The sequence below is a fragment of the Podarcis filfolensis genome, assembly GCF_964270895.1.
Source record: "Podarcis filfolensis genome assembly, chromosome: 4".
In the NCBI taxonomy this organism is placed as follows: Eukaryota; Metazoa; Chordata; class Lepidosauria; order Squamata; family Lacertidae; genus Podarcis; species Podarcis filfolensis.
In genome coordinates, this window is record NC_139607.1 from 83,359,781 (window position 1) to 83,376,456 (window position 16,676).

The following is a 16,676-nucleotide window of genomic DNA, read 5'->3' on the forward strand; positions in this document are numbered from 1 at the left end:
TTCACTGTAAAAACTTTTGTTGCCATAGCTGCTGTTGCTGTGGAAGAAGTGGGGGGGGGTTGCTTCTCTCCCCCCCACACCTAAAAAAGCAGCTCGTGTGCCCCAGTGTTAGAGTAAGGCAGCACACAGTGCTTCATACAAAGGGAAAGAACAGAAGATGTAAACCAGGCAAGTTTGGAAGAGCAGTTATGTATCTGGCCTTAAGTGGCTCGTTGTAGTGGTAATGACGCGGGTGGCGCTGTGGTCTAAACCACTGAGCCGCTTGGGCTTGCCGATCAGAAGGTTGGCGGTTTGAATCCCCGTCACGGGGTGAGCTCCCGTTTCTCTGTCCCAGCTCCTGCCAACCTGGCAGTTTGAAAGCATACCAGTGCAAGTAGATAAATAGGTACCATTGTGGTGGGAAGGTAAACGGCGTTTCTGGGCGCTCTGGCACTTGTCACGGTCCTCCAAGCACCAGTAGTGGTTTAGTCATGCTGGCTACATGAACCGGAGAAGGCTGTCTGTGGACAAACGCTGGCTCCCTCGGCCTGAAAGCGAAATGAGCACCGCAACCCCATAGTTGTCTTTGACTGGACTTAACTGTCCAGGGGTCCTTTACCTTTTTTAAAAAAATGATGGGAGGGTTGAACAGCTAATCATCTACCACAGCACAGTTCCAGAATTGTTGAGACAACAGTGCTGTTGATCTGTGCTTGGATGGCTTTGAGTGGAAAGCTCCAAAATTTGCTACAAGCAACCACTATGAAAAGCTGGACTCGCAGCTGAAGCGGGAGACAGGTGGGACAGGAATGCAACCGGTTGGGAGATACTAGGTTCTCGGGGTAAATGAGAGAGCAAGTGGTGTTACTGCCCTAGAAAAATGTGAAAGCAACCACAGTGAATGTCCCAGCAAAATGGCATTTGCCACTTCCAGGAGTTGCCCCATCAGCCCAGTCCTCCTAGCTTTCTAGACAAGGATCAATAAGACAGGTGGTTGACCAAACTCCCTCAAGCATCTTGTCCATGTCCTCGAATCACAGTCTTGGGAACTGATCCCAAACAACTAGACCAGACAGAACTCTAGTTGTTAGGGCAACATTCCTGGAGCTACAGTTCCCAGAATTCTTTGCGAGAAACCATGGCTGTTAAAGTGGTATAAGTGCTTTAAATGAATGGTGTGGATGCAACCATACTGAGATTAGGGCATCAACAAAGAGTCAGGCAGCCATCAGATTTTTATAATAAAATATTATTGTGTATATAAAAAGTTAATCTTTTTTTAAAAAAATCCATAAATCCAAGTTTCCAAATGGAAAACTATCTTAGCAAGGAAGGGGTCAGGTTAGATTCCCCCCCCTCCCTCCTATTGTGCTATTTTTGTTGTTGTGAGGGATTGTTATTTTATTTTATTTAATTTTATTTCAGCATCCCTCTTCTAGCTGAAGTGATACGCCACCTCTTCATTCTCCCCCAAGTGTATATGATCCAGGCAGGCAGTTCTTTTTTCCTTATTACATGAAGAGTTGGGAAATAGCTCCTGTATTTGGACTAATGTCTTATTCAGCCTCGAGGTTCTCATGAATGTGCTCAAGCTGCTGCATTCTTTATTAGATGCTGTATTCCGTGCTCTGAAACACGATAAGGGGCCTGCATCTTTTCGGAACCCCTGCTTGAAAATCCATTTTCAGAAAGCCAAGCAGGGGTCTGTTTTGTGGGTGCTGCATCACCAGGAAGGCAACCTTTGTTGGCTAATTGGCTCTGCGGTACTTTAATGGGTGTGTTCTTTTATCTTCCACGTTTATCTTCTTTTCACAGCAAATTGGCTGACGTTTATCAATCCCGTATGTCTCCTCCCTCTACCTTAATAATAGCTGCTTGCCTTCCTGATGCTGTTCTCTTGCATCGCAGATAAATCAAAAAGGCTAAATTTGCTGTCTTGGGGGTTGGAAGGCTGTTGCACATTGCATAACACCCTGGAGACTTCTATAAATAACTTGAAATTTGTAACGGTAGCTTTTCTGCAGCGAGGAATAATGTCTCTTGACAATTCACTCGGCTGGAAGCTCAAATGGGGGAAGATCAGACAAAAGGTGACACCTTTTTACGGTGGGGTGGGGGAGAGACCACCAAAAATCTTTATACCCCCCTATTAGGTCCTAATCATAGGATCAAAACTTCTGCTTAGCTCTGTTGCCATGTTTATTGCAATGTTCAGGTATGTTACTGGGTTTTAACACATAAACAGTCTTCTAGGGCCAAGATAGCATAGTGCCTTCCAGGTAGCAATGGGAGAAATGAGATTTAGTTTGTATTTAAAGGGGTGCCTACCTAGTTTGCAAGGGAATGGCAACATAGCCGTCCTTCCTAATTTGCTCTTCTCCATATTTTATAATGTAGTTCTCCAGGCAAGGGATTCTTACAAAAATACATATGCTATGATTAATTGTACACGGAAATAAAATGCATTGTTTTAAGGGAAATTGAAAGAAAAAGTGCATATAGGGCAAAATTACACATAAATGTGTATATTAGGAGAAAATCGCACTAAAAAGCTGGTGAGTTTTCATGAGGATTTAAGAAAATACATGCAAACTGACATGGAAATGTGGAGAACTGAATTTTAGACTAGAAAAATTAGAAACTGAGACAAACCAAAATTATAATTTTTTGCATTTATATCCCACCTTTTTCCTCCAAGGACCTCAAGGTGGTGCGCATGGTTCTGTGTGTCTTCATTTAATCCTCACAACAACCCTGTGAGGTAGGTTAGGCTGAGATGCAGTGACTGGCCCAAGGTCACCCAGCGAGCTTCATGGACGAGTGGGGATTTGAACTCTGGCTTCCCAGGTCCTAGTCCATTACTCTAACAGTTCTGCCACACTAGCAGATTTGTTCATCACTACCTACAGATATTGTTGAACAGTCATCAGCCAAAGCCGGGATGGCCAGTGGGCAGGAATGATGGGAAGTGTGGTCCAACAACTTCTGGAGGTCTACAGGTTCCCTAGCTTCCCAATATCTGCTGTAGGGTTTCATGGGAGTCCCTATTCAGCTCTATCATGCATGGTGTAGTGTGTGGCTCTTAAGTGATTATCATATTTGATAAATAGGTCTGTAATATCCTTGGAGGTAGAAGTGAAAGTCTCCTATCATGAACTCCTATCATGAATCCTGTTCCTGGTCCCCTGAGTTTGGACTACATTTAGACCCAAGGCTCTAGGATTGTCAAACCAGTGTGGTGGTGTGGTTAAGAGCGGTAGACTCGTAATCTGATGAACCAGGTTCGCTTCCCTGCTCCTCCACATGCAGCTGCTGGGTGACCTTGGGCAAGTCACACTTCTTTGAAGTCTCTCAGCCTCACTCATCTCACAGAGTGTTTGTTGTGGGGGAGGAAGGGAAAGGAGAATGTTAGCCGCTTTGAGACTCCTCCGGGTAGTGATAAAGCGGGATATCAAATCCAAACTCTTCCTCCTCCTCCTCCTCCTCCTCCTCCTCCTCCTCCTCCTCCTCTTCTTCTTCTTCTTCGAATTCCTCCTTCATGCTGTATCTGAGTCCAAGCTGATGATTGATTGGTTAGCCACCTTTTACCCTAAGATGCTAGGGCAGGGTACAACAATTTACAACAATTTAAAATACATTAAGAACAGTTTAAAACAAATTTAAAAGCAAAGAGCAATTTTCCATACAAATGACCCAATGTGTCAAGCTAGAGATGCCTGTTTCAGGTGCTTACAGATATAATGTGTGCAAAGGGCACGATGAAAATACTCTGTAGTGCTATCTTAACAACTGTTATTAGTAATAAGTTTAGATGGCCCTTAACAGACATCAAAGGTCAGCTATTGCTTACTCTCAAATTAGGTGTGAGGTTATTACGTGGTTGCAAGGATGATGACTGCAAATGTTTGAAAACCAGGACCTGATGCTAGAGAAGGCTGGAAGATAAAACACGTTGGCATCAAATGAAAGGCTTGTTCTCACAAGGCACATGAAATCACTTTAAGCTAGGGCGGACCTTTTTCAGCCTGAGGACCATGTTTCCATCAGGGCAACCTTCTGCTGGCCACATTTGGGTTGGACAACCTTCCGGGTGCAGCCAAAGTGGATGGAGCAATGAATGTTACTTTTTCAACAGTAGGCTAGTTCCGATACATGCAGAGCTCTGTAACCTCCAGCCAGGAGAGCAAGAGGTATTAACAGAGTTCAAGTGCACATTACAGCCGGGCTGTGAAGGGGGAATGGTGAGATCTGAGGCCCAGAGAAAAGTTGTGTGGCTAAGGAGGAAGGAGAGAGAGAGAGTCCCAAGGCCCCAAAAGAGTTCTGTAGGCTGTATTGAGTGCATGGGGATTGCAGTTATCCATCCCTGCCTTAAATGGTTGCTCCACCATCACTTAAGAGATTCAAACAGTTGCCTTTATTGAGAGAGAACGAACTCATTTCCTCCTTGACCTTACATTGGTCTCAGAGTAGGAGGAGAGGTAATTCACTGGGTCCAGATCTACCCAGCAGTTTAGGAGTCGATGTAAGACATTTAAATCATAATAATTCCAGAATATTGCGACAGAGCAGTCCTGCACATGTTTATAGTGCACTGCCTAACAAGGTATTTTCTAAATATGGAGGTTCCTCCCCAATATAATTGAACAAGTTAACTTCGTGAACATCTCAAGAATATAAATGATTGTATTCCCCCACCACACTTTGAAATTTGTCTCTTTCTATTTGATTCCCTTTTCCCTAAATTACTTTTTGTGAGCCTCTGAGTCCTTTGGGATTTGATTTCATGCTGGGAACAATTTTGCAGTGTTATAGTCAAGAACCAGAAAAAAACCCTGTGAGGACAAACTTGTGGAGCAAATGTTCACAGTTACCAGAGTTAATAAGATCTCTAGTTCCAGGTTGACAGAAGATATTGCAAGTGCAACTTTTATGACACAACTAAATTTATTGTTAAAAATATGTTTGTGTACGGGGAACACTACCTTTTTTTTTACAGCTTGTTTCTCTTACGTTGTTCCATACCTTGCACACTGAAGGTGTAAAAATAATAATATTAATAAGCAGAAGAGTGGCAGCTAAAAAAATAAATAAGTGAATCATGTTAATACTGTATTAAGTAAAATAATACTGATAATACTAATACTAATTAGTATAATACTAATACTCTTTGGCACATGAACAGGGCTGGCCAGGTTTACTCCTCCAACATCCTATTAGTGAGTGTCTCCCATGGACTTTGCAGCGGCATGCCAATAACTGACTCCTAGATGTATGTTACCAAAACCAAATGAATGTAAAAATCTTTTAAAGTAGCAGCAGTTTTTCTGCATGAAGCAACAAAACATGAGTAAGCCTGGGAGAGACATCAAAACCCAGATTGCAAACTGCTGAGCAAGATTCTTCTGTTCTGCAGAGTTTAAACGTCCTCCTGATGTGCCCTTTTCAACTTATTTACAGATCAAGTACGATATGGTTTTTAAAATAAAAATGAGGTGAGCATTTTAATATCTTGGTGTACCAACAGCTGCTACATCCAGGACCACCTACATGCAGTTATGCTGGATATGCTCTTTACTCCCAGCAGATGGGATTAGGAGGACAGTGTGTGAATCAGCCCTCCATCTGGGAATCCCACTTTCAGTCAGCAGGCATTTGCGCTTTCGGGGTGACCCTGTGGCCTAGCACGTGTCTCTCTAACTACATCTTTACATTAAAAAAAAAAACTTACGAAAACTTATTAATTCCCTTGCAACTTTTGATGGAATACCTACTTAATCTGCAATTTTCATTGTGTATTTTATTTCTCTGTGTTTTCTTTGTTTATTTTTTTTGGGGGGGTTGTCTTCTGGTGTAATTTATCAGCATTCTTGAGCTTTGTCAGTTGTCCTGAGAATTACAGTATTTTACGCTCTATAGGACACACCTGACCATAGGACGCACCTTGTTTTAGAGGGGGAGAACAAGAAAAAAAATTCTCCCCCTCTCTGCTCAGTGCCCCTTCAGCAAAGCGGCAGGAGAAACGGAGCCCCTTCCATTTCTCCTCCCGCTTGGCTGAAGGGGCGCTGCGCAGCTCTCCCTCTCTGCTGAAGCCAGGAGAGTCTTGCTCTCCGGGCTTCAGCAAAAGGATCCCAAAGCCTTTGGAGCGCAGCGCGAGTTCCCGCTGCGCTCCAAAGGCTTCAGGTGGCTATCCCTGGAGAGCGAGAGGGGTTGGTGCACACCGACCCCTCTCGCTCTCCAGGCTTTAGCGAAAGCAACGCGAAGCCTCCAGAGCGCAGAGGGAGCACTCCCTCTGCAATTCGGAGGCTTCGCGTTGCTATCGCTGAAGCCAAGGAGCCTGCATTCGCTCCATAGGACGCACACACATTTCCCCTTAATTTTTGGAGGGGGAAAAGTGCGTCCTATAGGGCGAAAAATACGATAGCTACCAGGAAGATCTATATACAGTCTTACCTTGGATCCTGAATGCCTTGTGAGTCGAACGTTTTTGCCCCTGAACGCTGCAAACCAGGAAGTGAGTGTTCCAGTTTGTGAACACTCTTTGGAACCCGAATGTCACACATGGCTTCCACGGCTTCCGATTGGTTGCAAGCCGTGCCTTGGTTTCCGAACGTTTTGGAAGTCGGACACACTTCTGGAATGGATTCCATTCGAGAACCAAGGTACGACTGTACAGACTTTAGATATACAGAGAATGTATATTAGGCAAATTAGTTGAACCTGTAAGCTGATGTTTATATGTATTACCTGGCGTTAATGTTATAAGATGAACCTTGGAAATAGAGCCCTCCCAAACAGTGGCTGGTTGGGTGGCGGACTCTTCTTCTCTGGAGGTATTTAAGCAGATGCTTGGATGTTCATCTGTCAGGGATTCTGCAGTTCCATCCTGCGTTGAGCAGGGATTTGATGACCTCCCAAGGTACTTTGTAACTGTGGTTCTGTGCATCTTAGGAAGCACCTTAAAATTCTCCTTTGGACCTTTGAAAGCTTGCTTTGAGATGTCTAGCTATGCATAATTGCTAATATGTATAATCAATCAATCAATCAATCTTTATTACAGTCCAGAGACCAAACAAATCGTTACAAAGCAATGCACAATTCAGACAGCCTACCTCCAGGTTAAACAAGCATTTTGTTCAGACTTAAAGATAGAGATCATTGGTTCTTGCAACCACCAATAAAAGCTTCGCCACTCCAATAGGAACCTGATATAGGGAGCCTCTGATTTTCCCGGGAAAGGTACCAGCAAGGGTAATACCAGTTCAGCCCTGGCTTGCTCATATTTCGCACAGTGCAGCAAAATATGTTTTATAGAATGGATGTCTTGAGCACACGAGCAAAGTCTGTCCTGGTAGGGAACTCCTCTCAACCTGCCATCCAACACTGCAGAAGGAAAGACGTTTAGTCTGGCTTGGGTGAATAACCTTCGATAATTTGGTACTGTCAGGTTTTTAACGTAAGGTGTTAACTTAAAGACATGCCCATATTGTACTCCTACTGCCAGCAGACTACAGACTGTGTGTGATCGAGATCGCAAGTCACTGTGTGTATTATCCCATAATCTTTTATATATATATTACTACATTTGTGTACTTTGCAGGTGATGGAAATCAAAGGACAAATGATTCACGTCCCGGAATCAAACTCCATTTTGTTTTTGGGCTCTCCTTGTGTGGACAAGCTGGATGAGCTCATGGGCCGAGGCCTCCACCTTTCAGACATACCAATTCACGATGCCACCCGTGACGTCATCCTCGTTGGGGAGCAGGCCAAAGCCCAGGACGGCTTGAAGAAACGGATGGACAAACTGAAGGCAACGCTGGAACAAACGCATCAAGCCCTGGAAGAAGAGAAGAAGAAAACAGTGGATCTCCTTATTTCCATCTTCCCGGAAGAAGTGGCTCAGCAGCTGTGGCAAGGGCAGCAAGTTCAGGCCAGGAAGTTCGACGATGTCACCATGCTCTTTTCTGACATAGTTGGCTTCACGGCGGTCTGCGCCCAGTGCACTCCCATGCAGGTGATCAGCATGCTCAACGAGCTCTACACGCGATTTGACCATCAGTGTGGATTCCTGGATATCTATAAGGTAACACCCTTCAGCTCCCTCTGGCCCTATTCAACTCCTCTAGACAATAGCCTAGTAAGGATATCGTTTTCTCAGTAAAATAAAGGTTGTCTAGATGACTGGTGGTGATCACTGGGCAGTTGACTTGGGGTAGACGGGACAATTTTGGTATGGTATGAACTGGTGGAATAAGCAATCGTATTTCTACTGACGGGATTGTTACTCACTCTCGCTGGAGATTGAGGTTGGAATGAGGGGTCAGAGATTGTGACAACTTTGAACTTAATAGGCTAAATGCTGGGAAGATTCGTGGAGCTGTATGGCACTTAATTACAAAACCATCAGTTGTGGAGGCATGGAAGAAGGAAATGTGGAGAGAGGCTGTGTTTGGGGTGCTGGTTATATAATGCATAGCTGTCAACCGTCCCTTATTTGGTGGGAAAGTCCCTTATCTCAGCGCTGTGTCCCGCTGATGTCCCTTATTGATGATGTCCCTTAAATTTCCTGGGTTTCAAAGGAAGCAGCTCCTCTCCCTCCTTCCCTGCTGGCCAGGGAGGAGGGAGGCTCCAACAGGGTTGCTTGGCTGCGTTGCTCACCCAATAAGGAGTCTAAGAACGACTGGGGGGTGGAGCTTGCATGCCTTGTGCCGATCAAATCGGCCGCGTTTCCTGGGGACTCACCTTTGCTCAGCGCTTCCCAGTGGAGAGGTGACGGTGGGTTTCCTTGCTGCATCCCCTTTGCCGGGTTGCTGCGCTGTGGGAACCACCGCTTGAGGCTTCGTTTGGCTGCTGGCTGGGCTTTCTGCCTTTGGCTTGGAGGGGCTCAGAAGTTGAACATACCTGTGCTTGGAAAATCCCTTATTTTGGCTGCTGATCCCTTATTTTCGAGGATGCTGGTCCCTTATTTTCAAATCTGTAAGTTGACAGCTATGATATAATGTGAGGTGGAAGTGTCCAAGTCCATTGTTCTTCAGTGGCAAGAGCCCTCATGGGAGTTGATAAGAGACAGTTTTCTTAAGGCAGTCCTCTTTGGAGGAAAGAGGACTGGAGACTTGTACCATCTTCTGTTCATTTAATACATATGTTGAGCCAGTAGTAGTGGGGTACTTAACAATCGTGTAACTACATCTGTTCAGCCATCTCAAAATCCAGCCAGCTTTCAGTACAGAAAAAAATAGCTTGTCTCATCCCTCAAAAAAAAAAAAAAAAAAAAAGATCCAAGTCATAGCAGGCAAATGCTTTTCACCCCACCCCCAAACTTTCCAGGTGATTGTTATTTCTAAGTACCTGACAGCTTGATGCAAAGAATTTCTCGCTGTAGATAATTATCCATCAATCAGCTTCCTTTGTCCGTAGTTCCAGCATGCTTAAGAGGCAAGGAAATTCCTTCAAGGTTTGCATGATAGGGGGGAAAAATGATTGTAAACCAACTGAGGATGAGCCTTGCCATATTTTAAGATATTATAATTTAAAATATTTGGATGTTGCCTTCTAAGTACCGAGTCCAACATAAACAAGTACGGAGGGATTTGAGGAGGCTGTTTAAAGGAGGCAAACCTTTTTTTCTGGCTCCAAAGGGCCACACTTTGAAGACTACATAAAAATAAATAAATCACAAGCTATCCGCTGCCTTCATCCCCAAACCGCACTGAAGCTTAATTGCATTCTGTTTACATCCTTGCCGTATGGTGTTTTTTATTTCCCACAGCTGCAGTTGAGCCTCCCTAATCCATATTCATGCGGGGAGTTTCTTGAACAGAAAACCAAGGTTTTATCGTTCTAGTGACTGTGAACAGCGAAGGCCACTGGCATTTCTCTCTCTGCTATGGATGGCCACATTTATCAGCGGCTGCCCGACTGGACCCCAAATCACTGTAAATAATCCATTTGCTGCTATCCATCACTCTTTGCAGCCTCACCTTGAAAACTTGTGCTGTCCTTCAGGTTTTGGTGTCTTCTGCTTTGCAATGTGCTTTGTTTAAGGCGCTGTGCAAGGTAATGCTTAAATCTAGCAGGCTTGTCTTAAGCTTGTGTTAGGATCACTCCGGGCTCTGGTTCCAGCGAAGCATCAATCTCATGAGTTACCATAGCGAGTTCTTGGTGCCAGTCATGTGAACGAATGAAAGGCCTGTGAGCTTGAAATTGCTGCATTTCACTTCAAAACCGGGGGTGGGGGGGTGGATGGCATAGAAACAGACATTTGCTTGACACACTGCCTCTTTGATCCTTTTCACAGTGCGGGTTCACTTGTGGGATCAACTCTTTGGTCTCTGATGAAGAGATTGCGGTAAAGTTTCTTCCAGAAGGGCCAATGGTTTATGGCAGAAAGTGGATGGGATCCAAGAAAAGCATGTAGAGAATTAGGTGGGGTTGCATTTCTCAAAAATTAGCAACTCTGTGCTGCCTGACAGGCCACTTCTGAAACAGAGGGAATTTTCAAAAACAGTCATTGATGTGGCCCAGAGGGCTCTGCTATTTCATTCCCAGTCATGAACTGGGGTGCCAGCTGCTATTACTGTGATGAATGCTAGGGTGTGGTAGGACCTGTTATTCTTACAATATCACTAGATGATAATTTTAGCATTTCTGTCTTGCATGCCATTTTTAAATTAGCTTTTACTTGACTTTACCTCATTTTAAAAAGGTAAAGGGACCCCTGACCATTAAGTCCAGTCATCTCGCTTTATAGGCCGAGGGAGCCGGCGTTTGTCCACAGACAGCTTCCAGGTCATGTGGCCAGCATGACTAAGTCGCTTCTGGCGAACCAGAGCAGCACACGCAAACACCGTTTACCTTCCCGCCGACCTAGCAGTTCCTGCCGACCTAGCAGTTCAAAAGCACACCAGTGCAAGTAGATAAATAGGTACCACTGAGGTGAGATGGTAAACGGCGTTTCCCTGTACTATGGCACTTGTCATGATCCTCTGTGCACCAATAGCGGTTTAGTCATGCTGGCCACATGACCCAGAAAACTGTCTGTGGTCAAACGCCGGCTCCCTCGGCCTGAAAGCGAGATGAGCACCGCAACCCCATAGTTGCCTTTGACTGGACTTAACTGTCCAGGGGTCCTTTACCTTTTTTACCTTACTAGAAAACATGGGATGGTTCTCTCTGTCTCTTTCTCTCTCTAACTGAACCAGGGACACTTTACCCCAGTTTGCCTATTTTATGTCACAGCTATAATGAAATGAATTATGAATGTTGACTATCCATTAGAGTCCCCGGAGGTTGGGTACCAAGGGGGTTCTATTGGCACAATGGCCCTCCTGGTCCCCCCCCCCATGCCCTCATCTGTTCTTGAGGATTCCCCAACCCTCTGGAGCTAATTTTGAAGTTGAATGGGGGTCTGGAGGGGATAGGAGACGAATAGTAATTTGTGTTGCATGCACAGAGCTCCCATGCACCAATGTAGCTGCAGGGCTGTAAACGGGCCCATGTCAGTAGTCACATTTTTTATATTTTTTCATAAAACAGGATCATCATCTTGCATAAGTAGCTTAAAATACGTGAAACGACCCTACAAACCACCAGACGTATAGTCGCATAGATGAGCATTATGTACAGCTTTTCAAATGTGCTGAAGCAGAGCAGGTTTCGTATATTTATTTTATTTATTAATTGAAATATTTGTAACCTGGCTTATATCAGATTGATCTCAGGATGGGGGGGGCGGAATCAGAACTCATTTAGAGCGGTTATTGCATCGAAAAAGCAAATCAAACATTGCGTCAAGAAAATGTGTGGCGTTGAAAATAATGATTAAAAGAGATTGGCGCAAGTGTGAAACAAAGGTTAAATCAGACATCTTCAGATTCTGGTTTGTAGGTCTTAAAGCACTTGCTGGCATGGAGGTGGCTCGCCTTTTTGTTTCCTGCTGCTAAATTACACATTAAACGACATCTAAAAATATACTTCCCTGATGTTATTCTCCTATGTAAGTAACTGGTGTAGTTGCTATAGAGATATTAGATTATCACAAAGGAGATGGCTTACGTGATAGCAAAGGGGAGGAGAGATCATGTATGAGCCATAATCTACGCTCTTCTCTCTCTCTCTTTACAAAAATGCATGTAGGCAAGTAGAACATTACGTGTGCAATGCAGTCCTGTACAGGTCTACTCAGGATACAGCCATGTTGAGTGCAGTGGAACTTGCTACGTAAACGATCATAGAATTGCTGCTTAATTCACTGTTGCTAGAAGCAACTTGAAATGGAGAGCTTCAGTTTTCACAGAACATTTTGAATTACTGTGTTAACTTGCCCCAGAGTTGAGCAGAAGCTCCTCTTAACTTTTTTCTTCTTCACGTTTTCTGCCAAAGAAAGGATTCCCTTTAGTCATTCCCTTCTCAGCATCCGTTACGGAACTGTTTGCTTATTCATTTACCACTGTGTCCTCAGTGAGGTCATCGCATAGCTAAAGCCGATTGAGAGGAATACTCTCCCATTCACTACATTGATCGTCCATATGGTTAAGCCATGTTGCTGCAAAGATTAAGCCAGGGACACAGGTGGCGCTGTGGGTTAAACCACAGATCCTAGGACTTGCTGATCAGAAGGTCGGCTATTCGAATCCCTGTGACGGGGTAAGCTCCCATTGCTCGGTCCCTGCTCCTGCCAACCTAGCAGTTTGAAAGCACATCAAGTGCAAGTAGATAAATAGGTACCGCTCCAGTGGGAAGGTAAACAGCATTTCTGTGCCCTGCTCTGGTTCGCCAGAAGTGGCTTAGTCATGCTGGCCACATGACCCAGAAGCTGTATGCCGGCTCCCTCGGCCAATAAAGTGAGATGAGCGCCGCAACCCTAGAGTCAGCCACGACTGGGGTCCCTTTACCTTTTTATGGTTAAGCCAAGAAGGCAGAGGAAGCAGCAACAAGGTTTAGATGGGCAGGAATACAGCAGAAAAGGGCTGGCACAAGTAATGATGCTATTTGAGGGAGAGTTGATGCTGCCCCCCTCTGCAGCAGCTGTGGTCATGCTGAGGCTCTCAAGAGCATTACATCCAACCATGTTTTGCTCTGATGAAGGACCCAGGGGAACATAGGGTCTTCCCAGGGCATGGCGGGGTAGGAGAGTGCTTGCTCTGCTTCCACTTTGCCGCAGTGGTAGAAAATACCCTTTCAACTTTAACAGCAGGAAACTGTCAATCTTGTAAAGTTTAACAGCAATATTTGCTCATTTGCAAAGTGGCAGCAGCACAGGCACTCCCTGGGGCTGCCCCTCTCAATATGTGCCACTCTGAAGAAGGACCCTCCCAGGGTGTGGCTGACCCACTGCCAGAGAGCCCTGTAGGAGTGCTGTGAATGACTTTGCTGCAGTAGCAAGGTGGCGGCAGCTCTCTTAGACTTCAATAGTGGCAGGGAAGCAACTGGGCTGGAAGGGGTGGGGGGCAGAAATCATAACTCCTTTTGTGCTGACTGAGGGCTGGTCCACACTTTCACTTGTCTGTGCCTAGAAAGTACAGGTCTGAGAGGTTTTCTGCTTGACACCCAAGCAGTCTCTCCCTTGCCACGTTCCTTTCCCAGGGAAAACCCACACTTCAGCTCTAAATTGGAGCAAATGTCGATCCAGAGAAAATTCGAATTGCTATTTGCTCCAATTGAGCTCTAAAGAGCAGTTTTCCCCAGGAGAAAGCAGGAAGTGTGGATAAGCCCTCAGACAAATATCTCTATTCCTGGCTAGTTTGAGCATCATCTTCACAACCCAATGGGGTGGGTCAGTACAAAAGCAGACAAAGCCAAGGAGACAATGACCTGAGCTGGATTGTAAAAGATGAATATTTGCACAATCTTAGGTGGGTTATATCCCACCAAAATTACAAATTTTGTACTTGGAAATTAAAAGGCCTAGGTTTCAGCTAGAGCAGGGGTCAGCAAACTTTTTCAGCAGGGGGCCGGTCCACTGTCCTTCAGACCTTGTGGGGGGCCGGACTATATTTTGAAGGGAAAAAAATGAATGAATTCCTATTCCCCACAAATAATCCAGAGATGCATTTTAAATAAAAGTACACATTCTGCTCATGTAAAAACACCAGGCAGGCCCCACAAATAACCCAGAGATGCATTTTAAATAAAAGCACACATTCTACTCATGTAAAAACACGCAGATTCCCGGACCATCCATGGACCGGATTTAGAAGGCGATTGGGCCGGATCCGGCCCCCGGGCCTTAGTTTGCCTACCCATGAGCTAGAGAGTCCAAACCCCTGCTCAGCAATGACATTCACTGATTGACTTTGAGCAAATCACCCTTACTTTCAGGTTATCTTTCCCCAAGCAGTCTTTTCTGAGAATACAGTAATATGATCCTGTGTATACCACTCTAAACCGCTTAGTGAATGGGCACGATATAAATCTGATAACCAAATCTGATTAAATAAATAGGCTTGACAACTTAAGTTGTTTTACTTTATATTCATCAAGGCTTATGTGCTTTTGCGAGCCCTTTGATCGGCAGAAATGCCACCAAAGCAGCCGGCATGTTGCTGCAAAGATTAAAAAAGGGATTCACCTAGAAGATTTACTAAGAAAAGAGGCAGCTCTGAATTTTGCAACGCAGTTGGTTCTCTGGCCAAGTAATGTGCATAAAAATGCATATGTTAGTGTAAATAACATACAAAATATGCTAGAGAAGATTGCTTTCAAAAGCATGTATATAACGGGAAATTACATACAAAATTGTGTGTTGTATACTAGGAGAATTAGTCACCAAAAAAGGCCAATGAATTTCCAAAAGGACATTTATCATAAACTGATTCAGAAATGTGTATAACTGAATTTACTGTTGGAAAATTGAGAATCTGAAGTTGACAGATTCACCTGGGGGAAGGCTTTGCAGCCTCTTTGGTTTTAAAAGGAGTTTATGTATGATGAACCCTACTGGTGCAGCAATAAAACTGCTAGTATGTTTGCGAAGCTAAGCAGGGGCCGGTGTGGTTTCAGATTGGATGAGGCCCCACATGTTGAGATTCCGGCATTGCAGGGGTTTGGATTAGATGACTCCAGGGCCCCTTCCAACTCTATGATTCTCTGATGATTCTCTCTCTGATGACAGGGTGATCCATATTCCATTTATGACTGACAAAACTGTGGCTTACACGGCCTCATCATATGCACTGAACTAAATCCCTCTGATTTCAGTTGAACCTACTGAGCCTAGCAGCCCAATCGTATGTATGCCTACTCAGAAGCAAGTCCAATCAAATCCAAAGGCGCTTGCTGCTATGCAAGCCCTCAGAAGAGTTTTATTGAGCTCCGTAGGACTTACTTCCGAGTAGAAAAAAAATGCTTAAGATAAGATTCCTGTGCACTTTTGAAAAATTGCTCCCATGTGTTTTGTTTTTTATATAGTTGAGGTTTTAGACTGCCAGTTGCTGTAAAGTCTTGTGTTTGGTTTTTTTTTACTCGGAGGGGAAAAAAATGACAAAATGTCATTTAATATCAGGTAGAGAGAGTACATGTCGAGAATTGATTGCTTCTTTCCATTCCCTTGAAAATAGCTGTCTATGGCTCAACACATTGTTCTCGTCAGAGTTTCCCTTTATCCTGGGTTCTCGAGGCTTCCTGCCCTGACTGCTAAGCAGAGGTGTTAGAACCAGTGCTTTCCTGGACTTGCCAGTGTGAAAGATCATTTAGAGAGAGAAAGAGAGGGAGGGAGTGTTTAAATGCCTGTAGGGCTCACGAAAGCAATTGCTTCATAATTAGACTCTTGGGGAAGGAACTGGGATTTGCAGAGGGGAGGCAGCCCTCAGAAGAGCACACTTTTAAGCAGATGGATGGGTTGCCATGTGGAATCTCTTCCCGTTCGCTTGGGAATGGTTTCCCACCAACCAGTGGACTGTGTGCCGCTCACATAGGCTGGTTTTCAAAAGCTGTCTCCCTTGTGGATGCAGCATTGCTACGCTGCTGGAAGAAGGAGCCTCGGGTTTGTACGGAGAAAGAAACTGCAGGAAAATGAAGGTCTGCAGAAGATTTAAGGTTTGAATCAGCAGCCAAATCCTGCTGCAACACAGAAGTAAAAGTGATGGAGGTTTCTCTTTGTATGGTTGAATATGAGTATTAATCTACTTTCCTGGGCCTGAGTATTATTAGAAGCATAAGCTGAGTATGGCAAAGAATATAATTAGAGCTCCCTGAGCATGAGAATATGAGGCATAATTGAGTGTGAATAAAGGAGAATGTATGTAAACCATTATAAACTTTCAAAGAGTTGAATTGATCCGATTAGCCACTGGTGTGCATGCTATGACGACTCTTGCAAGTAGTGGCCACGATTGGATTTTCTTGGCATGTAGAAAAACATGTGGATGTGGCTTATACATTTACTGACGTACTTATAAAGGCTGCAATTCTGCACCCATTTTCCTGGAAGTAGGCCCTATAGAACCCAGTAGGACTAGCTTCTGGGGAGACGTGCTTAGGATTGCGCTGTGACGCGGGAGTAGGAAGCCTAGGCTGCCACTTGCAGTGCCTGTGGTGAAAAGTGTGGAGTGCTTTCTGGTTTCACTGCTCCAGGAAAGCACAGCGGAGGGACTAGAGGATCAGGGTCCCCAAGGGATCCACGAGGCTTTGGAGACAGTGGATACCAAATCCTCTGGCACTCTGAAACACCCTGGTCTGATGCGTTCTCCTGGCTGTTG

The 16,676-nt window shown here is 44.7% G+C and overlaps 1 protein-coding gene across 1 annotated transcript in view; it reads left to right on the forward strand.

Moving 5' to 3' along the window:
- GUCY1A2 (guanylate cyclase 1 soluble subunit alpha 2) overlaps positions 1-16,676 on the forward strand; it is a 159,648-nt gene that overhangs the window by 68,743 nt on the left and 74,229 nt on the right. Inside the window, exon 5 of the mRNA XM_083609123.1 lies at positions 7,577-8,062. Coding sequence (XP_083465249.1) covers positions 7,577-8,062 — 486 coding nt within the window. The remainder of the gene's footprint in view (positions 1-7,576; positions 8,063-16,676) is intronic.